This window comes from Aptenodytes forsteri, unplaced genomic scaffold (genome assembly GCF_000699145.1).
Source record: "Aptenodytes forsteri isolate BGI_AS27 unplaced genomic scaffold, ASM69914v1 Scaffold192, whole genome shotgun sequence".
Classification (NCBI taxonomy): Eukaryota; Metazoa; Chordata; class Aves; order Sphenisciformes; family Spheniscidae; genus Aptenodytes; species Aptenodytes forsteri.
In genome coordinates, this window is record NW_008794891.1 from 1,074,783 (window position 1) to 1,098,438 (window position 23,656).

Sequence of the window (23,656 nt, forward strand, 5' to 3'; positions counted from 1 at the left end):
ATGATTCTATGATTCTATGATTCTATGATTCTATGATTCTTCACTAGCTGACATATGGGAAGGTCAGTGTTTCACTAGAAGACTTTATGATAAAAGGTGTAGCTGCATCTCTTCCCAGGGAAGCCTGTCGGTGCTTTAGGAACAGGTAAGTATGGTGTATTTTTTTCTGAAGGTCTTTAAAAAAAAAAGGCAAATAAAATTCTTCAGATGGATAGTGAGGACAATGAGCCAGGTCACCCTTTCAGCAGCCACCCACCCATGAGATCAGACCAAGCCAGCTGTAAAACCACATCTCGATGTGCCCCCGTAGTCCATCTCAGCACAGCTATTTTCATAGTTTTGCAGCCTGGGCTGTAAGTATTGTACCACGGCATTCAGGAAATACGGGGCTGGATCCAAACTGTGTCATATGTGGTAACAGGTAATGAATATTTCGTCTAATTTTTCTCTGTTCCTCATCCACCAGCCTCGCCCACCAGCAGACCTGGGTTTCAGCTTTGATGCCAATAAACAACAAAGACAGCTGATAGCAGAGCTGGAAAACAAAAACAGGTAAACCGCAAGCTTTGATCAGTATTGTTTTAGGAACAACATTTGAGGAGAGAAGTGCCTTCAGTCCTTGTGCTTTGTTGTTTTTAACCTTTTGTATTATATTAACCAGATTGTTTTCCTAGATCTTTTGTTGAAAGGTGTAGCTGCCTCATTAACCAATTAGTTCAGTGCGGATGCAGCTGCGGTGCCCTGATTCCCCAGGGAGCAGGTTGATCTTCTTCACTGATCTTCTTAAAATCATCTTAACTGATGCTGAGCATCAGGAGCTGCATTGCTATCTTGCATTGCTATCTGCAAACCCAGCAAACTTCTCGCAGCAGGGTAAGCCATTCAGGTGGCAGCAGGAAAATAAATCAGCTGCGATGTAGTGGAGCGAGCAGGTTGAAAAGCTGGGGTGGGTAAATTCAGCTTGAGAAGAATGAGTGTTTTTTTTCCTTCTGCTGGAAAACAAAAAAGTCTGAAGAAACTGGGAGTCCTGGAAGAAACAGGAGATGGGCTGTAGGAGATGGTTTCCTTCTTCTGGACATGAGCCGGCAATGTGCGCTCACAGCCCAGAAGGCCAATCGTACCCTGGGCTGCACCACCAGCAGCGTGGCCAGCAGGTCGAGGGAGGGGATTCTGCCCCTCTGCTCTGCTCTGGTGAGACCCCCCCTGCAGCACTGCCTCCAGCTCTGGGGTCCTCAGCACAGGAAAGACACGGACCTGTTGGAGCGGGTCCAGAGGAGGGACACGAGGATGACCAGAGGGCTGGAACACCTCTGCTATGGAGAAGGGCTGAGAGAATTGGGGTTGTTCAGCCTGGAGAAGAGAAGGCTCCAGGGAGACCTTATTGCAGCCTGTCAGTACTTAAAGGGGGCTTATAAGAAAGATGGGGACAGACTTTTTAGCAGGGCCTGTTGCGACAGGACAAGGGGGAATGGCTTTAAACTGAAAGAGGGGAGATTCAGACTAGATATAAGGAAGACATTGTTTACGCTGAGGGTGGTGAGACACTGGCCCAGGTTGCCCAGAGAGGTGGTGGATGCCCCATCCCTGGAAACATTCCAGGTCGGGTTGGACGTGGCTCTGAGCAACCTGATCTAGTTGCAGATGTCCCTGCCCACGGCAGGGGGGTTGGACTAGATGGCCTTTAGAGGTCCCTTCCAACCCAAACCATTCTATGATTCAATCATTCTTCTTGCTCCAGAGAGACTGTTAAGAAGAGATCACTCTGTTTTTATCATAATATTGTATTTGCAATTACCTGCTTCTTCAGCACCCACAGTTCGAGTTCATGTTTCTCCAGCTAAGAGAAACGAAGAGGGTGCAGCACTAAAAAGCAAGCCGTTGAACAGTTGCAAACCCCATGTGCCTTACGGCACCAGCAGCCTGTAGGTTGCCTACGGAGCCTCTCGGGATGTCTGATGATGTACTGGCCTCGTAGCCATGCTCGGGTCGTCCTTTGCTCCAGCTGCACCTCAGCTGGCGTGCGTGAGCTTGCTGCCTGCATGGCCCCTTGCCAAGGCACCCCCAGGACAGCAGGTAGAAATACTTCTTAAGGTTAGTTTGGAGGAGAACCAGTTCCTGGAGAGCACGGGAACAGCTCGATCCTTGCACCATGTAAGCATCATAGCTTCACTACGCTACCAAAAGACCTTGCAGGTATTTGAAATTATTCGTCGAGATCACAGATAAGGGAGATCTCAATCAGTGCTGGTATGAAACCTTGCAAGGAGAGCAGCTCAGCAGTTTTAAAAAAGAGCAGGGGGGAGAATTAGAGATTATAATCATCACTCTCAGAAGGATTTCATTTCCATTTCAATAAGTGAGTCCTTGGCCGTCAGTGCTACGTTCCCTCACCTCTGGCTACGCAGAAGCTGGCTGATCGCCTTCCCTTTGTGAGACCTCGCGAGTTTGTCTCTATTACTATGAGCTGTTATTTTCCTTATTCCTGCTGACTTGCCAGGAGCCCTTGGAAAGGTGAGTGGGAAGCCAACCGGTGCCAGCACGGCCGCGGATGCTGGCAGTGCCGCTTCAGAGCCCTTCCTACAGCATGTGCAATGCAGATTATGCTGAAAAGGGAACTTTTTTCCTCTTAGAACAGTCTTTTAGCCCATTCCGCATGAATGGTTTTGGAGAGACATTGCCAGCATATGGCACATAAGTGATTTCATACTTCTTATTAAGTAATAAATTTTCTATGTATATTGCAGCAATTTGTAGGACTGCGTTAACTTACCTGTCTTGGGTTTGAGTCTGTGCCAGTCATAACGTGAACAAAATTGCTGTACTTAGGCTGGGGACTGACAGAAAGAGTGCTTGAAGGGCTATAACAGTATTTAAGAGCAGGGCAGAGACTGACCTTTTTCCTCTTTAATCTCCCCTCTGTCATTTCTATAGAGAAATACTCCAAGAAATTCAGCGTCTCAGGCTGGAACATGAACAAGCCTCTCAGCCCACCCCTGAGAAAGCCCAGCAGAACCCGACTTTATTGGCTGAACTCCGGCTTCTACGGTAAAAGAAATATCTAAAGCTCGTGTGCATTCGGTACCAGGGCCAGTCAGCCCGCGGAGCCTGCTCTGTGGCACAGACAGCACTGGCTGTGATTGGGGAAATATGCTAATACCAGCGTGTCGTCAGTGACCTTCAAGGGTTATTTAAAATGCTGAATCCTGAAGACTGACAGCATACTGCAATTTGGCCTTTTTTTAAGTGGATTTAGAAGTAAATAAAAATGTCTCTTAAAATGAATTCTATTTGTATAGTTCAGAAAACTGTTTGTAAAGAGGAAACCGATGAGAAAAACTAGCAGAAATGGCATTAACTGCTTATTATTTCTTTTCCAAAGGAGTGGAGTTGAAGATAAATGTCAGTTATTTGATTAGTCAGTGAAACGCCGAAAGTTCATACCTACAGATAGTCAGACATACATCCAAAGTTGGAGAACAATCTTCAAAGCCTCTTTGATTAAGTTTGCATTTTGAAGTGACAGGGAAAAATTGTCAGTATTTATAGAATAAAGTGTTTCATAGTTTGGGTAGTCACAAGGGCGTTCTCTGGCTATATTTTATTTCATCTTCTATTACTAGTTAATTTAGAGCTCAACCTTCAAAAATGCCATCTCTGATCTAAAGTAGGTTCTAAAATTTAAGCTCTTGGCAGCAGGAGCTCTTTGCAAACTGCATTGTCTATCATTCGTTGGGGTAAACTTTTCCTGCCCGCGTAGGAAATGGCACGGTTGTTGTGCTTCCCAGGAATGTTTAAAGGTTTTCCATAAAGTGCAGTGCCCTCGGGATGGAGCTACTGCAACTGCAGGCAGTGTCTGCAAGGTATAATCCAGCCCCGTATTGCAAAATCTAAGGCTTTCAACTTCTTTCATTACTTTTTCATACAGAATTCGCTACATTATAGTACATTTTGGTATCGCACTGATATTTTTCATTCTGTTACCTAATGATAATAGCTCATAGATTTTCTAGCTTTATGCTTTACATAGCTATGTATATTTTTTTTAAATGTTTAAAAAACTGGAGAGGATGCAGAAGATAGATACCCACAAATGTTATGCAAGAGGTGGAGAAAAAAGAGGTTGCGGGGCAACTTGATGTGCTGTTTGACCCAGCAGAGAAAGATATAAGAACCAAGAGCTTAAACTGGAAACCAGCCACATTCAGACCAAATAAAGCACATGCTTTTTAAAGCGAGGCAATAATCTCAAGAGCAGCGATAAGGTTTTCAGTCCCTAGATGTCTTTCCTGAAGACGCTCTTCCAAAAATACAGGTTACTGGGAACAAAACGGAGCTAACCAGGAGGAATTAGAGGGCCTGTATTTTGCTAAAGAGAAAAAAGCTGAATGGTCATTGTAGCCATTTCTGGCCTTCAAATATGCAAACACCACTGGCAAATAGAAGAGTTACGAAAGAAAAAAAAGGTTGAATTAAGCATGTAAAGCCTGTCCAGTCATCATGATTGTCCAGTCTGGCCTTCTATGTAACACAGGCTGGGAAATTTCTCCCTGCAGCGCTCCTACAGAACCCTTTTTGACCGGGCTACAGCATCCATGTAAGACAGACGTTCAGGCTTTCATTTGAGAGATGGAAGGAACACCATGTCCCCCGATACTGTTAATGTGATCATCAGTTAATTTCTGTGCCTCGTCTGTGCTCAGTGGACTAGAAGTGCGCACGTTATTTCTAACCTTCATAAGCCTAGTGCCATTTTCCAAACCTTGTGTTTCCCCGTGCTTTTGTCTACTGGGCTAAAAAGGCCTTTTGCAAAATTCCTCTTTGTGTGTGAGTATTTAGAGATTTTGATTCCCTCCCCTCTTAACCTCATCTTGCGTAAATAGCTTGAACGTCTTCAGTTTCTCCATAAAGCAGGTTTGCCAGATCTCCAGCTACCCCTTTAGCTTGCTGTCAGGTTCTCTCTAAGTCCTCTGCATCTCTTCTATATATAGGCTGGAGTATACTGGCTGCAGTATCTCATACGTAGTCTCACTGGTGCTATAGATAGAACTAGTGTTAGCTTTCTTACCACCAAACATCACTCTCATTAATAAATTCAAAATGCACATTCGTTTTCTTGACTGTATAACATCACACTGGAAGTTCACAATTAGCAGGTTATCTGTGATGCGAAAGTACTTCACGAAGTCACAGCTGACGAGGAGACATTCCCCAAGCCTGCGTGAGCACTATGCGATGACCTTGCCTTTGATTATATCTAAGCACATGTTACCAAATGATCTCGGTTGCTGTGTAGAATTTAGGCTGTGACAGCATGAGAAAGGTAATCCATGGAAAACCAACGTGTCCCAGGTTTAAAAATCTGCAGAGAACACAGACCGTAAAGATGAGTCAGCTCTACCACGCTGCTGGCAAGCGTAACCTTGGAAGAAGCACGGCTGGGTCCGTCGTCCTTGCAGATCCCTGCCTTGTAACGCAGGTGTGCTTGGCTGCTTCTGCTTGCAAGTCCTCAGGATGCTCGTTCGTACCCAGGTGCCTACGAGCCGTTTGCCCCAGGCGTATGCCTCAAACGGCATCTCTCCACTTGTCCCTAGGGGCTGTCATATCTTTTTTTTTTAAGCATTTAACACCCTTTGTCCTTGACAAACAGTACCTCCTCTTTCTTCACTGGAGGTCATTGAAAAAGAAACTGAATAACATCAGCCAAAATCAGACATACGCATTGATGTTGATTCTTCATTAACAACTACATTTGGAGAGCTATACTTATTTAATATGTTGATTTTTACATTATTTGTAGTTGTTAACTGGAATGTTATATTAAATAACTATGGGATAAAAGCTACGGACCTTGAACTGACCTAGAGAGAGAAAAAGGACCGTGTAGACAGATAAAGCTATGTCCATGGTGGGTTTTTAACACATGCTAGGTGACCAGGCATGTGTAATCTTCTCTTTATTGCCTTATTTTTGTGATATGTTCCAGCATTTAATAACCACATTCTTCAAAATACAAAAAGGTGTTGAAAGAGATACCCAGGATAGTGAATACTTCACAGTCTTCTGTCCTTTTAAGAACCAGAGTAGAAACAAGTTAATTCTGTTACGCTGTCTTAGCAGTGTTCTGGTTGGGGTGTATGCTTGTGGAATGCCATTTTCACGTCACCACAGTGAAAGCAGGCCATACTCAACAGACGTGTTCAGACTAAGTAAATGGCCTGTTTCTTTTCCAGATTCTGATGTCCAACTGCTGTTTCTAAAACTAGTTGGTTATTAAAATTCCCAGAATGACTTATCTGTAGTATATCACATGAGAACATAGATAGAATCTAAGACATTTAAAAATTCAGTCTATAATAAGTGGTGCCTTTATCTTTGGATTAAGACATTATTATGTCCACAGAAATAACGGTAGATGAAGAAATAAGCCTGTCTAATCTGGGGGTTTTTTTGTGATTTGTGGGGCCCAGCATTTCTTAAATCATGTAAGATACTGAACTTCTGACATGTGGAGAGTTCATCTTTGAATTTCTCCTTATATTGGTCACTTTTTATTTTTTTAAAATAGAAAATAAAACCAGTCATATTTCCTTAAATATCTCACAGATAGGCATCTGTAGAAATACAGTGGTTTTCTGATGCCAAGGAAAGGGAAGGTCACTTATTATCTCCTTTTCTTGTTACCTGGGTTCTGGTACAGCAAATATGTCAAAGATTATACGTCACACTGGTGGACAGAAATAGCTCTGCCGAGTCTCCATCCAGACAGGTGATAGCTTTTCCTTTCCAAACATCTGCAGCCTTTTCTCCTCTTTTTTTTTTTTTTTTTTGTCTGTCTTTCCTCCCATAGGAGGGAGGGTCTGGCGTTAAAAGAGTTCTGAAAAGGAAGAAAAAAGTGGGGTTTTTTTCTCAAAATGCAGTGCTCTTGAAAAGGGCTTCCTACTACCAAGGTGTTGAGCGTAGATTTCTGGATTTTAAGTGAAAAGCCTGATTGTTACATATAGGTTTCATGGTCATTGTACTGTACTTTGCTCTGTTTTTTTAAATTGGAAGCAGGGGGGAGTGATGAAAACCAAAGACACAGTTATATGGGTGAATTTCCTGAAGTGGTTTTGCAATACCCAAAGTTTATTTTCTGACTCTTTTTTTCATGTAATTTGAACAGACAGAGGAAGGATGAATTAGAGCAGAGGATGTCTGCACTTCAAGAAAGCAGAAGAGAACTGATGGTGCAGCTTGAAGGGCTGATGAAACTGCTCAAAGTAAGCCATCTCCTGTCAGAAATGCAGTGCATCCTTCTCTTCCCCAGGTCGGGAATTCACTGTTGCTGCTCCGAGATTCCTGCCTTGCTGTCGTACCCTTATAAATACTTCACGAGGAATAGAAGGAATTTGCAAAAAGTCATTTCCGTACTGGCTCTGCGTATTGGTGCCGATGGTTAATGGGCATTCAGGTTCATAGGCGGCTGCTTTGGTTAAAATATCAAGAACCCGTAAGATTTGGAAGGCTTTAAAGAAGTATTCGATTTGGTAATCAGCTGCATGCTGTTCCGGGTAATAATTCAGTTTTTCCAACTTTAACTGGAAAATAAACTGGAAACTGTATTCACTGCAGTACAGAACACGACTCCCCAGGGGCACGGTGCTGTGTTTCACCAGGTGATATTACACTAACCCTGCGATGTCTGTGGAGTATGATGGTGTTGGCTCTGATCTATAGTACCTGTTATCGTTTGGATTTCTGATGAGGGTCCTTTTTTTTTAATAGAGTCCCGCTAGAGTTGAGCTCGTAGTTGATGACTATAGTCTGAAATATTATTATGCATTTATTCTTTCCGTTCTCTAAATTGGACAAGAGCCTCTCTGTAAAGTGAATGGCAAGACATTGTCCTTACTCAAAGAGGTTTTGGTCTAAGACGAGAAGCGACAACGATACTATAGGCAATGGAAGAAGTGGGAGAGAGATCACAGCAATGACCTGACAGGAGCAGCGCGGGGATTTATAGATTAACAGATCTATAGGTTAGGCACATCTTCCAGAAAAATTTAGAGCTTGTCTGCACTTGAAAGTGATAATGAATTCACATCGTCTGTAGATCTAAAGTGCAGTCAGCCTTCAGATTAGACTTGCATTCTGGAATAGGAATATATATACAAGAGGCTATGATCGAATACTCTTCAGAGGTGCCTGTTTTATTTAGCTTCCCTGTGCAGATGAGCACATAGTTAGTATTAGTATTTGGGAAGTAATTGGTTTTTTTTAAGTCTGGTTCTGCACACTGTAATTTTTTCCTGTTCGGCCTGTTAAAAATATTGAAGACAATCACTTGATAAATTCACCTTTATTTCTTCAGACCCAAAACCTTTGTAAGTTGAAGTGTGATATCTCTGAAAATGAGCTTCCAAAACTGAATTACAGATTTAGGAAAGTATAAAAAGTCATTGCATCAGAAACAGTTTGATTCTTCGTGGTTCAGATGGCCACAGTCTGAGCATTTTAAACTTTTTCTTGCACACATTCGAGAAGCCTCTTTACAACAAGGTCAGTTTGGACATCTCCTTTAACATGGTGACATGCTCTGGTGTGAGTTTTCTGTAGACCCTATTATTTTCAAAGCACTCGTAAGCCTTCACAAATTAATTCTCCCAAACACGACCTGGTGTAAATGCTGTCATCTCATTAGAGTGAACGGCTGTTCTGTCGTCTGGCCTGACTTTCTGCTCTTCCACCTCGAAAGCCTGGGAGGCCAGGTGGACCGTCTTTCTCGGATGCACTGCTCTGAAGCTGTACAACGCGCGGGCTGCAGAGCAACCTGCAGAGCTTTGCCCACCCACCAGGCAAAAACGCAGGCAGGCAGGCAGCACGCCTGCCGTTTCTGCCTGCTCGGCCATCGTACTCGCATCTCCCGGCTGCCCGAACAGTGTGTGTTTCCTCTTGCCCGACTGGCCGGACACGTGAACGTGGCATTGCGTGGAGCAGCAGAGGATATCGGTGTCGGTAAGACAGCGATGAGGAGGGCACGGGGGCTACTGCAGGATATTGCAGAGGGAAGAGAGCACGAGCACAAGCGGCAGGTGCTGCAGCTGGGGAGACATAGGAGGGAGGAAAGAGGATCGCAGCAGAGGGAAGGGAACCATAGCTGACTCACATGTGATAAACTAACGTTTTCAGGACCCATTCGCTAAGTTGAATCATGCAGTTCAATTATGAGCTTGACAGACTCTTTAATGAAATCTTCTAGACTGTATTAAACAGAAGGTTAGTTTAGACGCTGGCTCTTACTAGACTTTTCATTTATAAATCTAGTGTCTTTTAATTAACTCTCCCAGTTCCCAAAATTGTTTAAAAACTGTAAGGGCAAATAGGACTGGATATAAGGAGAAACTTCTTCCCCGTGAGGGTGCTCGAGCAGTGGAACAGGGGCCCAGAGAGGTTGTGCTGTCGCCGTCCTTGGAGGTTTTTTAAGACCCAACTGGATAGGGCTCTAAGCAACCTGGTCTGAGATTCACTTGACCCTGTTCCCGGTAGGAGGCTGGACTTGAGGCTGCCTGAGGTCCCTTCCAACCTGAGTTATCCTACGAGCCTGTGACTATCGTAATTATTCGGTTCTACATGTTGCATAATATGGTTCTTTGCATTTCCCCTTCTTAGCTTTCTATGGAGCCTGGCAGCTTCTCTTTGATTAAAGCATCTTCCAGAAAGACATCTGTTCTTGAACTGAAGAAATCAAAAATGGAAAATTCACTGCCAATGCAAATTTGCTTGCACAGTTAAAAATTTATGCCTCATTTTCAGTTTTAATGTATTTAGCTTCAGTTTACACCCATTGGCTTTGGTACATGTGGTTCTCCCTCCATTAAATTAAGAAGTATTTCAGCACCCCTGGTTTTTTTCCTACGCAGTTACTTACTCATCGCAGTGAAGGCACTTCTCAATCTTCTTTTTTAAATCAGCTAAACAGGTAGAGCTTTTCTGAGCTTCTCACAATACTGTACTTCAGTATTTTTTATGGTTGATTTCTTTGCCTTCTTTGTATTTTTAATACAATTTTTTAAATTTGGGAAAAAAAAAAACTGTACGTTGAATTCTTCTCTGAATCTTAGCAACACTTTGCAGAGAGTTACAGGAGGAGTTTCGTCACTCTTCATCACTGTTTTCCTTTTTGTGCCTTTCTGCACCAGTGAGTGCTTTTTGAAAGCTGTCGGTTATCCAGATCTTACTCCATGCTTTATTTATTTTGTATAGTGCTAACTGGTTAATCACAATGTATTACAAGTTTGGCCTCTAAAGGAACTGCAGATATGAAAATATATTACATCTGTGCAGTTCCTTTAGAAGCCAAACTTGTAATACATTCAAATAACAAAATCAGATTTATTTGGCAAGACCTCTTTTCCATGAAGTTATAATGCTTCGTATTTTACTTATTAGTTGAGTCTTGTATCAGCATTTCTGTTACTTTGAATAAATTAATGACAGGGTAGGATGTTTATGCTTATTTAAGTTGTCTTACCTCCCTTTTTGAATATCAGTGCAACACAGCACTTTCCAGTCCTGGGTATTCCAAGATCTATTAAAGATTACCTTCACTGAACCGGATAACTCCTCATGTAATTATTTTAAGAATCCCAGCTGCAAGCTACCCAGGCCTGCTGATCTAAAAATATTATTCCTAGTAGATACTTTTTAACAGCTTTTATCATTATTAGTGGAAAGTACTTCACTGTTTGCTGATAGAAACTACAAGGGGAAAGTACTATTAGTCAAACACAGAACAGAAGTACTAATTCCTCTTCCCATATTAAGAATTTTACCATGACTATCAAGAAGCAGTACACACCACCTCAAGGCTTTGTTTTGTTTCTGGTATTTGTGTTCATTTCAAAGTCTCCTTTTTGGTGGTTTTAGCCCTGCCAGACATTAATTTTTCCCACAAAGTTTTAGCTTCTCTCATCATTTGGTGCACTTCAAAAATTTTCATTTATAATTTACATCAGCTGTTAAGCTTTTATGGTTTTTTCCATTTTCTTATGCAGTATTTTTTACATTTTTAATGCTGCCTTCATTTCACCATTTAGAGCTGGATTCAGCTTACCTAACTTTGGTTATCTGAAAGTTTGGTACCTCAGCTCCCTCTGTAAAAAAAGGAGAGAGAGGAAAGCCTGTATTTGGAAGGAGATGGTTGTTCTCTGGAGGTTCATCCATTTTTCCCATGGCGAGCCATGCTGTGATAGTTGGCCTCAGAGCCGAGAAAGGCCCTCGACTATTTTGGTTGCTAGTGCAGAGGTGATCAAAGCCTCTGATTAGTGGTTAGTGTCCTGCTCTGATGTTTATTAGCCCGCACAGTGACCTACCCACGCCGTTGCAATTTAGAGTTAAGGTTGGGTTTTGCATCGAGTGTCCTTCCACATCTTATTGCTGACATGTGTTGACGCTCCTGTGAGGAGGTTTCACTTACAGGAATTTGTTGCTGGTTTTCCCCGAAGGAGGAGTTCTGGTCATTCAGCTCTTCAGTAAGTGCTGTCATCGGTATCTTCTGCTGTGTCGTCCCATGCACTTGTGAGACCCCAGCTGTAGCTGCCCGGGTGAGCTCGTCAGTGCCAGACCGCGTTCCTTGGACAGGCACTTACCTGCCTGCTCTGCTGTTGGCGTGGTCGCAGACGTACCGTTGGGTCAGAGCTACCAGCGCTTTCCCAAACCACTTCCCACCACCACCCAGAGGTGTTCAGGTGCCCAGACCCGTTCCTGGGGGGCAGTTTGGATAAGGCCACCCCGATTGGGGTGATAAGGGGTTTTAATAGCATAGACGTGTGCAGATCGTGCCAGAGGACAGGCCCTTGCACAATTTCGTTTGATACTGTAGCCTCTGAGTCTGCAGGGCTGCTGCAGTGGCCACCGTAGGGCTCCCGTTGGCTGCTAATCTCTTGTCCTCCTGGCCGCTCCAGCCAGTCTTTAGTTAAGCAGACCAAGCCCCTTGCACGTGAGAGGTAGCCTGTCCGTCTGGGCTGAACGGTGGCCAGTGACCCATCAGTACTGTCGTCAGCGACTTTCTTCCAATATTTTTTTGTCTTCTTTTCCTCATCCAGGCCGTTGGCTTAGCTTTCCCTTTTTTCCACGAAGTCTTCTGTAATACACCCAGTGCCATTAGCTGGCACTCTTCTAATAAGTAGTCGGCAGTGATGATTGTCTGCCTTCTTGCAGGACTTTTGCTTTCAGCTAAACGGATATTCAGCAGACATATCCCATTTCACTTTTCCCATTTCCTCAATGGTAATTTCCTCACTAGCTGATTTGATGATTTATCTAATAACTGCGCAGTCCTTCCAGCAAAGCTCCACGCCTCCTGAGATTTTTTTTCACATCTGTAGTTAATGCTAAAGCCTCATTTTTCAAGCTAACAACTTTTTTTGTAGAGTGGAGATCATTTAAGATCTTTTCCCTGACCTGGCTTACCATCTGGTCCTGCGAGTCCCAGCGCCGGTAGGAGGAACTGGGAACATGTGGGAGTGTGGGGAGGGCAGCACTGGCCTCCGCAGCTGACGTTGAGCCGTGGCTCAGTGGGGCCATCCATACCCTACATCCGCCACCCCCGTGCCGAAATACACACCTGAAAGAACACCAAGTCTTGGGAGAAAAAACAGAAAGTATCTGCTCAGGAATGTGGAATGCTCTGCAGTCGTTCCCAGATATCTCTGTAGTGCCCTCGGTGCACAGTCAGGGAACCATCTTTCAGTGCAGTGGTCAGTGAGAAGAAGCTGCTCTAAATTAAGGGACAGGTTCAGGTTAATCCTGCTCAGACGGGAAATAAATGAGGGAAGGTGGATAAATGAGTTCATGGATTTCAAGGCCAGAAGGAGCTTTTATTCCGTGAATTTTAATTCCATGACCTGAATTTCTGGGGAGACATGCTGACCAGTGGTCCTGCTGCCCTCTGCACTGGCAGTACCTGCAAAGCCGCCGTGGGAGGGGACACACACTGTTACCCTGAAAAAGCTGTAACTGCTATTTCTGCATACATGAGAGTCATCAAAAACATGCTGCCAGCCTTTCTTTTAATGCACAGTGTTGCTACCTGCACCACAACTGCCGTGCCTCTCCACACAACCGAGCCCGCAGACAGAACAGCCCGCAGGACTCATAATGGTGGTTATATATGCGAGGACAAAATCTATGAAAACTTTTGAATTATGAAAGAAACTCTCAACTATGTGGTATTTTGCTCGTTCCCAGGAATGCTCATATAGTTGAAGTCAGAATGTGACCCCACTGCCCCAGCAGGATCACAGTGTATGTTTCTCTGCTTCAAAAGAGGATAAATTCATCCATATTTTGCCTTTTTTGGTCTTCCAAATTAGTAGTGATCCGCACTGACAAACGTTGCATTGCAGCAAAGGAAAATGTTTTCTCTGCATCTTTGTCCTTACTCCGCATCTTTGGTGCTTTTACCTCCCCTCCCATTCCAGACCCGCTTGCCCGCCGCTCGTTACTTTGCCCTTTTGAATCCCATCTGCAGAGGTCCCTGCAGGCCCGGTGGTAACGGGCACTCTCTGACCGAAAAGGTGATATCTTGCCTCTCAGGTTATGACAGTTTGGGTCTCTGTGGTGGCAGATTTGTGCACGCAGGGAACCGAATGCCGTGCAGCGGTTGCACACTCCAGATGGCGTTTCCAGACTTTAGAGGATGGTAGTCTGACATTGCTTGCCTTGAGGACAGCTAGGGAGGCATTTCTGAGTCCGGGGTAGGAAGAGAAGCCAGTAAAGGTTCTGCATAAAAGAAAAGATATCCATTGGATATCCTATCCTATATCCAAGATGTCCATACTGTGATATCCATCCCAACACTGAAGGCCATTTTAGACAAGAGTCTTCTTTTGAGAGTAGAACAAATGACACCTTTGCTTTCCCACCACGGCTCTTGTGTCTAACGTCCTTGTTTCCTTTCGTGTCTGCAGATGTTTCTACAATTTGCCATGCTCTGTTCTTCCATTGGGTCTGTTGTGCATTTTCTGTGTGTGTTTCCTTTTCATATGATAATTAATCTATCCTGTTTCTCTCTTCACCTTTTTCTTTTGCCAACATTTACAGGAAGAAGAGCAAAAGCAGGCAGTAAGTTGACTTCACTTTGTAGGTGATCTAACTCTTTTTTTCTTTCTGCATGAAAACAATTTTCTGTTAATTGGCTTGTGTGCAAATAAATCATGGGAACATGGGGTCTTTCTCACTTGTAAATTTGAAAGCAGCCTTTATCAGTTTCCAGTAGAGCATGTTTTTGTATATGTCCGTAAAGTTATTCCTCTCTCCTTTTCAAATTATGTTTATTGCCATGGGTACACCACCGGTGGCTGTATTCATTAGGTTTTTATGGAATTGTGCATGACCATCCAGGGTTGAAAATGTGGATTCTCAGCTGGCTTCATAATTTATTTTGTTGGAGATTCTTTGGAGTATTTTACATGCCAAGAAAGCTTTCTTGTCTCTTCAGGAATCCTTTAATTTGCCTCCTTGCCACATACAAGTCCATGCATGAAAACTAATTAATGACTTAATATTCTGGGCATGGATCCATATCATTCAGTCATGATATAGTCTCCTTGAATTAATCCCAGTATGCTCATTGTAAACAGGATGAGTAAACTAACAAGAGACAAGAATGCATTTGCTTTGTTACTGATTTTCATTTTCATTGCCCGCCTATTAAAATCTGAATCCTGTGTTAATTTCGGAATCCACTCCAGAGGGAGCCCTTTTGCTTTTCTCAGAAATAGCCAGATGTTCAATGTCTTCTCTCCGGCAGAACAAATTTTCAGCATATTCAAACATGGTTTTCTTTAGACACAAAGCTTTAATGAAGATTAATCCTGTGTTTCCCATTGTTGGGGGTTTTTTACATGTTGTTAATCAGATGATACACAAATTGGATATTGGATACATGAATTGGAAATTCTGGTGACTTATTTTTTGTAAGGAAATATATATTTCTGGGTAACTTCTATTGCTGAAATCGCTTCAGTGCTACATGTGCTGAAATTGGCTTTTGGTGACTCCTGGATGGCCTTTTATTAAAGTTCTGTCATCAATTTAAGAAGAAGATGGTGGTAAGTGTGCATCTTCTGTTGGAGCCCAGTTCATCTTTAGCTGATGCTGCCAGTGAAGATTTATCCCTGGGTTTGCTAAGGCACCTTGCAGAAATTTCTTGGCTTATGAAGGGACCAGATTGCAGCATGTGGCAGCAATCTTTAAGGAATTTCCTGGAGGAAGGAAAACAACCGAGACACCACCGTCCCTGTCCTCCAACTTCTAACTGTGCAAGTGGAATGCCATATCATATATCACTCTCTTACCCAGCATCATTGCTAGGAATAATCATCTGCGTGGAAATGCAGCATTATATTAGCTCATTTTTCCTGTGCTGTGCTGTTCATCTTGATTATGGATAAAGAAAAAGGGTAAATATGAGATCAAAGGAAGAATTTGCCCAATTTTACCTCCCTTCTTTCCCTGGAATACGATGTTAGTAGGAGGATAAGAGAACCAAAACTGACTGCTAAAATAATGTCAACACATTGTTTCACTGCCCAGTCCCATTCTGTTGGAATCGATGGTGAATGAGCAAAAAAGGATTTAAAACTCAAGAAGGCCGATTTTGACCAACCAAAGGACGCATTACTGACGTGTAAGAACTGAAACTTTACATCCTTACATTTGCATGGACTGAAGTAGCTTGACATTGCTCTCCTCTTGGCTATAAAGGTGCAGCCTGAAAAAGCTTCAAGTCCCAGGATACAATGCTCCACCTGGCTGAGAAACACACCGTCACAGAAATCACAGAATAGCTGAGGTGGGAAGACAGCTCTGGAGATCATCTAGTCCACCCCCCATGCTCAGAGCAGGGTCAGCTAGAGCAGGCTGCTCAGGAACTTGTCCCATCAGGTTTTGAGTATCTCCGAAGATGGAGATTCCACAACCTCAATGGGCAACTGGTTCTAGTGCTTCACCACCCTCTCCGTAAGGAAGTTTTTTCTTTATTTTTAAACAGAATTTCCTATATTTCCATTTGTGCCTATATTTCCATTCATTGCCTCTGGTCCTTTCACTGAATACCACAGAGAAGGGTCTGGCTCTGTTTTCTTTACTTTCTTCCACTAGGGCTTTGTATGCATTGATGAGATTCCCCTGTGCCTCCTCTTCTTGAAGCTAAACAGTCCCAGATCCTTCAGCCTCTCCTCATATGGTGGATACACTGGTTCCTTAATCATCTTTTTGGCTCTTCCTTGGACTTGCTGGATCCAGTCTTGCTCCAAATCTTTCTTGTACTGGGTTGTCTAGAACGGGATCGAACACTCCAGATGCAACCTCACCAGTGCTGAGCTGAGGGGAAGGATCACCTCCCTCGACCTGCTGCCAATGCTCTTCCCAGCACAGCCCAGGATCCTGTTGACTTTCTTTGCTGGAAGGGTACATTGCTGGCTCATGTTCAACTTCTTTGCAGGACCCCAGTGTTTTTTTCTGCCAAGCTGCTTTCCAGCCAGTCAGCCCCCAGAGTGCACTTGATGCACAGGGATATTCCTTCCCAGGAGCAGGACTTTGCACCCTGTGTTGAACTTGATGAGATCCCTATCTGCCCATTTCTCCAATGCTTCAAGGTCCCTCTGAATGGCAGCACAACCATCTGGTGTATCAACCACTCCTCCCAGTTTTGCATTGTCTGCAAACTTGTTGAGGGTGCATGCTGTCCTATCGTCTAGGTCATTACTGAAGTTGTTAAACAGTACTGACTCCAGTATCAAACCTTGAGGCACACCAGTGGTAACTGGCCTCCAGCTGGACTTCATGTGGCTGATAACAGCCCTACACATCACACACTGTATTGGTATCTGCACTATTCTGGAAGGGAGGTAATGGCATATCTCCAGCTTGAAGTCCAGAAGAATTCATTGGAGCATACACTGGCTTCCAGACGTCTTCAGGACATCATGGTCATCCATGTACTCCAATAACAGAAATACTTGAATAAAGGGCTGAATGTCTGTGACAGTTAAAGAAACGCAGCCAACTGAAGAACTTTAAAAATATTATCAAACATCCCTTTGTCCTTGAGAACCTTGAGAACCAGTTTTGGTGGCTCTGGTGTCGTGTCTTCCCTCTACATGTGTATAAAACCCTACAGTAGCTGGGAAAGGGTACCAGTCTTCTGTGTGCTCAGCCAGCCCCATCCTCATGTCCGCGAGCATCTGACTAGGAAAAAGAAGTTAGAGGAGAAGAGCCTAGTCTGGTTAGTACCTCACAAAGATCTACGAACTAGTCCAGAAACAGCAGGACCACATATGAGGGAAAATGCGGAGCACCGTCTGGGTCCTGTGAAAGAGAAGGCCCAAGTGTCTTAGTGATCTGAAGTGATGATCCTCATAATCTCAACCCTTGACGAGATGGATTGATTATGTGGTGGCAACATGAATTTACATGAAGGGTTAAGGTAAATGACAGGCAGGATAACAATGACTGATTCAGGACTGGCAGCACATCAGGAGCAGTAGCATCAGCATCCACGTTAGGAATTTCTGATTTCCCTTCACTGCTAAGGCTGTAAGTCCCATTCTGCCTTCTCCATATTGCTAGTAAGATTTACAGAGATGGGTCAAAGAGGATCAGCTTTCTTGGCTATGTTCAAGCAAGTTGCTTGGCAAGCAAAAAAGGCTTCCTGAACAAAAAGCCATCTCGTTCATTCTGCATTTAACTGAGACAACGTACACTGTATTCCAGGGGCTGAAGGTGTTCAGGTTAGCATGGCCATTTTGAATGGCTTGACTGTCATCATGAGCCAGCTTTCCACGTAGTGCAGCGAGACACTTAACCTGGTGGGGCAGTTTGTTCATGTATTTGCAGCCAGAACGATTGCTTGCCTAAGCACTGAGTAGAGATCTTTGCTGCTCCTGGGAGGCTAATGAGAAGTTACTTGGCTGCTGAGGTTACCACCAACTGCCTACAGAACGCTGTGATAACTGACTTTCATCTCCAGCAAACGACTAGGTGAGCACAGTGACATCTGAGAGACCAAACTCCAGTCACAAAAATGTCCTCAGAAGGCCTAGAAGCTACTGTGTCTCTTGGCCAGTCTTGGTCAGAAAATCATGGCAAGCTATAAGGAATTTCCATCAGGAAAGAGCCACTATTTCTGATCCTGCTATTTACAGGAAAGCCCAATAACTTCTGTGCCCCATGTTGAGAGCTGATCTCCTATCAAGATTTTGAAAGTTTCTGTACTGTCTTTCCCTTCACAGGACTGTCCCTTGGAATCAGTGGGGCCAGTCCTGGTCACACCCTTGAGGAACAGTGCACTGTGTAGAGATACTATTCCAGTAATGGAGTCTTAAGCCACATGGTATTCATAGTCCACCACACTATTCTCTACTACTGCTCAGATTGTTGTGTCCCAGCTAATAAAGATCTTTGCCAGCCTAGATCCTAATTTACAACAGGACCATTTTCATGTCACAGCTGGTGAGAGGCTTAAATAATCTGCTAAATATTAAAACCTCTTTGTTTTATAGGCAAATGAACAGCCATTGGAGATGTACTGTTCAATATTCAGAAAAATGTAAAAGGAATTCACGAAGATGTACATCACATGTATGATGTCTTTGGCATGTAGTACAATTCATATAACAAATCCAGAAGAGTGTCAAGCACTCATACTCCAACACAAGAGAACTTCTCTAATGCCAAACAGGCACAGAAATGGCTTCACAGCAGAGGAGCTCACATGGGAGTGTTTAAACACTGGAATGGAAATCTTTTCCTTTCAGAAGATGGTGGGAACCATACAACATAGCAGAGCAGACTGGGCTCATGAATTTTAAGGTTATGCTACCAATCAGAAAAAGTGGACACGCTCTCACCCAACAATCTTCATGAAGTCATGGAAATCATGGGAGGATTGCTTCTTAACCCCATGGAGAGGGAGTCAGGAGTTCCAGTTTTCCTCTCATCATTCAGATTCAGAGTATATAGATCATAGAATCATAGAATCATTAAGGTTGGAAAAGACCTCTAAGATCATTGAGTCCAACCGTCAACCCAACACCACCATGCCCACTAAACCATGTCCCTAAGTCCCTAAGACGCATCTACACGTCTTTTAAATACTTCCAGGGATGGTGACTCAACCACTTCCCTGGGCAGCCTGGTCCAATGTTTAACCACTCTTTCAGTAAAGACATTTTTTGATGATACCTTTCAGTCAGCTTGAGAAGTGCAAGGGCAGCAGTGCACATACCTTTAATGAGGTGAACCTTCTTAACCAACGGCTATAGCGAAGCTGAGCCCAGACAGCAAGCTAGGATGATACCTGCGTCCCATCCCAAGAGATGTAGAAACCTGTGAGTGGGGAATTCCCAACCTTGAAGAGCCCTGTAACAGCTGAAGAAGTCTCATCGTGTTGATATCCGAATCTGAGACTGCTGTTCAGTTCTGCATCCATTTTTGCATCAGCCAAAGGTCCTGTACGCCTCTCCGGAGTGGATCATTGATGCATGTCTGGTTGACTCCCACCATCACGTACTGATGCATTTTAACAAAAATATGAAGAATTCCTCCTAATGCCTCAACACTGCAAATCACCTTCTCATACTGCATGGCCTCGTTCATCTGCAGGGTGTGCCTTTGGACTCTGTGCATGATTAGCAAACTCTCAGCATTGATGGTTTATGTCTTCCAGCCATATAGCTAACATGACCCAACTTGCTTGAATGACATTCATTTATACTAATAACTGAAAAATTTTTCTGAAATAAGTGGAAGACCACATTCTGGAGGGTAGGAGTGGACAGCCCAACTGGCATAATACAGAATAAGACAAAACTGCCTATTCAGGGTAAATTTAAGGAAAGGACCAAATTTGGTTACCCACCACGCTGGCAGCCTTAAATGCCTTCTCTGGTTAAGCTGACAAGTTTTGTAGCATGCAGGCTCTGTCTGTGCTAGTAAATGCACATGGAAAAACTCTCTGACACTGGGGGCAACTGGCATGAAGATGCATGCCTCCGTGCTGGCAGATTTGCTTAGCCTCCAAGACCTGGTGGCTGCATGCAGTGTTGGGAATGGTGTGCCTGGGAACTGCCAGGGAATGTCCTAGCTGAAATGTGTCACAACCGTGCCAGGGAGCGTTCTAACACCTAGATACTGTTCATTATCTTGTTCCAGTGCCAGAAACACTCCTGGGTATGGTTCAACTCACTAATATAGACAGGCATAGCTTTAGAATAAGCTTTGAGTTGGTGCCTCCTCACTAAGCCATGTTCATGGGCCTCCTGGAGGACATCAAACCTAGAAGGGCTCCTGAAAAAGCCATTTAGATGTTAAAGATTTAAGGTTGTGTAGGGAACCAGACCTCCGTACCTATGGAGTTTATCTGTCAGTAGACATTTTGGAAAGGAAGGCTGGGTCTGCGCTGACATCAGGTATTGGAGGTGAAGAAGACCTTACCCTGCTCTTTAGTTGGCAGCACTGCCCCTAGCAGATGACTTTTTCGGATATGAGGAGGAAGGCTTGGCAGGGAATAGCCATGGATACACATCAGGATTACTTTCTTGGATGTCTGTTTGCTCTGATGGATCACACTGTCCTGTGGTGGTTGGGTGTCAGGTAAGAGACAAATCCCTGAATAATGTGGTGGTGCTTCCTATCGTGATGGGATGAATGCACTGAAATGTAGACCGAGGTGTGGAGCTGATGTCTGCAGAAGACCTGGTTTCTGTCTGAAGAGGAAGAAAATCCCTCTCCCCACACCAGCGGAGCATTAGCGAGTTTCTCTGGGCTCAGGCAGCCCTCCCCTGCCGCCTTTTGCCATCTGTGCCAAGCTCGGCGGGCAGAGCTAAGAGGATTGAGCATGGCTCGGTCAGCAGCAGAGGAAAGTGGGTTGCTGCTTGTCTTGCTAATGCTGTGTCTAGCGGACGGCGAAGGCCAAACGCTGTAGAAGTCTGCCAGAGCCTTACCGAACAAACGCAGACCTGCAGTGGTTGGGTCTGGTGGCTTGGCATAAACCTGCTGCTGGAGGGGATCAGTGAAGAGGTGCAAGAGCCTCTCCTGATGCTCGACTGGGGACTTGATGGCCTGTTGCTGTCAGTCCAGAGGGGACCTAGTCATTCTGTCCCGTTTTGGAGGGCACACAAACAGCACGAGGGAGTAAGTGCTGTCAAACACAAACTAAAACAGTAGAGAGCGCTTAGATGTTTTTAATCCTGAATTGTAGTAACCAGAGAAATTTTCCAAAATAGCAGTTGAGAAAGTTGTCGGGGAGAAGTGTGGTTTTTCCTGCTGTCCCATGAAGAGATAACAGCCATAAGGCAGAACGGTTTCTTCAGAGTCCCGCTCCATTCATGCCTTCCCTGAATCGCATTCCTCTGTACTTAATCACGTTTTGGATCGCACAGCTAGAAACAGGCAGGAGTTTGTTCAGTTTCTTGTCTTCCAAGTCTTGCCTTCGCTGAGAAAGACACGGGTGCCAAGTTCCAACTTCTAAGCCGCTACCATTTTTAACAAAGCTCTGTGCAAAAGCATTGCGGCTACACTTGCTTTTGACTTTGGGGAAAAATATGCTTATTCGTTCTAATGTACTTCAAAACCAGCTAAAGGGGTTGGGTTTATTTTCTAAACTGGTCCTCTGTCAAGAAGCCACCCGGCTTGAAAATTTTTCCATTTTTATCTTCTAGAGGTTTCTGTTTATTTGTATACTTGTTTGTTTTAATGCGCATTATTTGTGAAAAGAGGATTAGAAATGAAACGCTGTTAGAGCATTTACACCAGGACGCGCAGTACTCGCACGCAGCAGTTCCTATAGATTTGTTGTGGGTGGTTATAAGGAAAGTCAAGGCCTGGTCGTGTGCCACGTGTGCTCAGAGGTGCTCCAAGAGCCCCGGGAGCTTATTTCTGTATTCAGAGTATTCTCCCCCTCCTTCTGATGTCCCATTTTGATGTTAATAAATTTGAAACACAGCGGCTGCAGGAGAGGAGCGTCCTTGCTTTGAGAAAGCAGGTTGTACACCCCTGGACATGGCAGCTCTGCTGTTCGCTGGCCGTGCAGCCGGCTGTGTAGTGGAAGGGAAGGTGCTGAGACGCGTTTCACTCGGGTGGAATGGCTGGTTCACACACGGCTTCGATTGCGGTTCCCACCTGCAGGCTCCTGGGTCGTTGCAGAAATTGTAGGACCATCCCATCCCAAAGAGACCCTTTGCCATGGGGAGTGGGGGCGAGGGGCACAACTTTGGAGGGAGGTTGTATGTAGGAAAGTGTGTGAAAGCTGTATATAATCTATAACGTAGCACCTGTTTGGTAGGTTTCTTCAGGATGGTTAAATACAGCCAGTTCTCCCTTATTTCTGCAGTGGACCCTGGGGTGCCCCAGGCACCAGAAGAACCCAGGTCTTATGATGGGGAGGTGGTGCGGAGGCAGCCTCACGTCCCAGCACTGTGCCAACCTCCCTAATGCAGGTCCAGCGCCCGTCCTGCCGGCCCCAGGATAACTCCAGCAGATCTGGTGGGGTGCTCCTGCACTCCCCAGGAAGCCCAGGGTCTCAGGGGCTCCTTTAGCACCAGCATAGCGCAGGAGCACAGAGCCAGCTCAGGCACCACGATGTGCCCCAGCAAATAAACGTGATTAGGGGAGCTGCTGCAGAAACTATGGCTTTGCTCAGACTTAGCGTGGGTCTGACCTGCTGGGACTAATAATCCCGTTAGACCTCAGCTGCTCGCTGCAGAACTGCAGGCGCCATCGCACAGCACCCAATTCTGGGAGCTCAGCACCGGGGCGCCCAGGCTGGACTCAACCAGAGTGAATCCGACAGCATCCGTTAACAGGGTCACCATGTCGTGCCAAAGCAGTAGTCAGCACGCAAGAGCATCCTGTCTTCAAGCCTGAACTTACGTTGGATGTAGAGGTGCATGGGAACAGTGCTCGAGCTAATCACCACCACCAGATCTGAGCTGTCTCTGCATCTTTGACATGAACAAGCTGTAGTCCGGATGATGCCCCAGAGACTGCAGAGTAAGAACAGTGTCTGAGAGGTGTCCGAGCATGGGCTGTCAGTTTGGGGTGTACTAACAACGGCTTTATTCTACAAGTCACTTATATGAGAAATTTTGCTTCTTGGCAGTTTAGTAATATGTTTCAGATACCCAGATATATTTGTCAAATGCCCAGGGTTCAGCTTTACAATAAGCTGTCTTTGACAGCAAAGCCGGCTTGAAACATTCCTTTTCCTGTGCCAGTATTCACTGCTCCAGCAATTAAGTTCATGCAGTTTTTGAGGGGCCATGGTACAAATCAGAGCACTGAAATTGTCCTACTTAAAAACAGCATTCCTAGAAAAAAGATGAAGCCAGAAGCTCTTGTAACTATACCTTCATTGATCTTTGAGAAATACCGATCCAAACTGGAAGAGGCTGGATGCCGTTCCTGAGATTGATCTTTTTGTGGCGATCATTTAAACTCCATGGCAGAAAATAGGTAGTGAGCACCTGTGGATCAGGGAAGGCGTAGCAGCAGGGACATGGTAAGGTACGTGTCCCTTTGGAGCAGTAAGAGAAAAGGATAGTTTGTGTAATGGCAGATCAAAAAGAAGGTTATAAAGGGTGACAAGCAATGTCTCTCCAGAGCCGGTGATTAT

General features: G+C 44.5%; 1 protein-coding gene across 1 annotated transcript in view; it reads left to right on the forward strand.

Annotated features, from left to right (window-relative positions):
- DTNB (dystrobrevin beta) overlaps positions 1-23,656 on the forward strand; it is a 200,928-nt gene that overhangs the window by 131,081 nt on the left and 46,191 nt on the right. The window contains exons 14-17 of the mRNA XM_019470972.1: positions 467-552; positions 2,932-3,045; positions 7,163-7,259; positions 14,083-14,103. Coding sequence (XP_019326517.1) covers positions 467-552; positions 2,932-3,045; positions 7,163-7,259; positions 14,083-14,103 — 318 coding nt within the window. The remainder of the gene's footprint in view (positions 1-466; positions 553-2,931; positions 3,046-7,162; positions 7,260-14,082; positions 14,104-23,656) is intronic.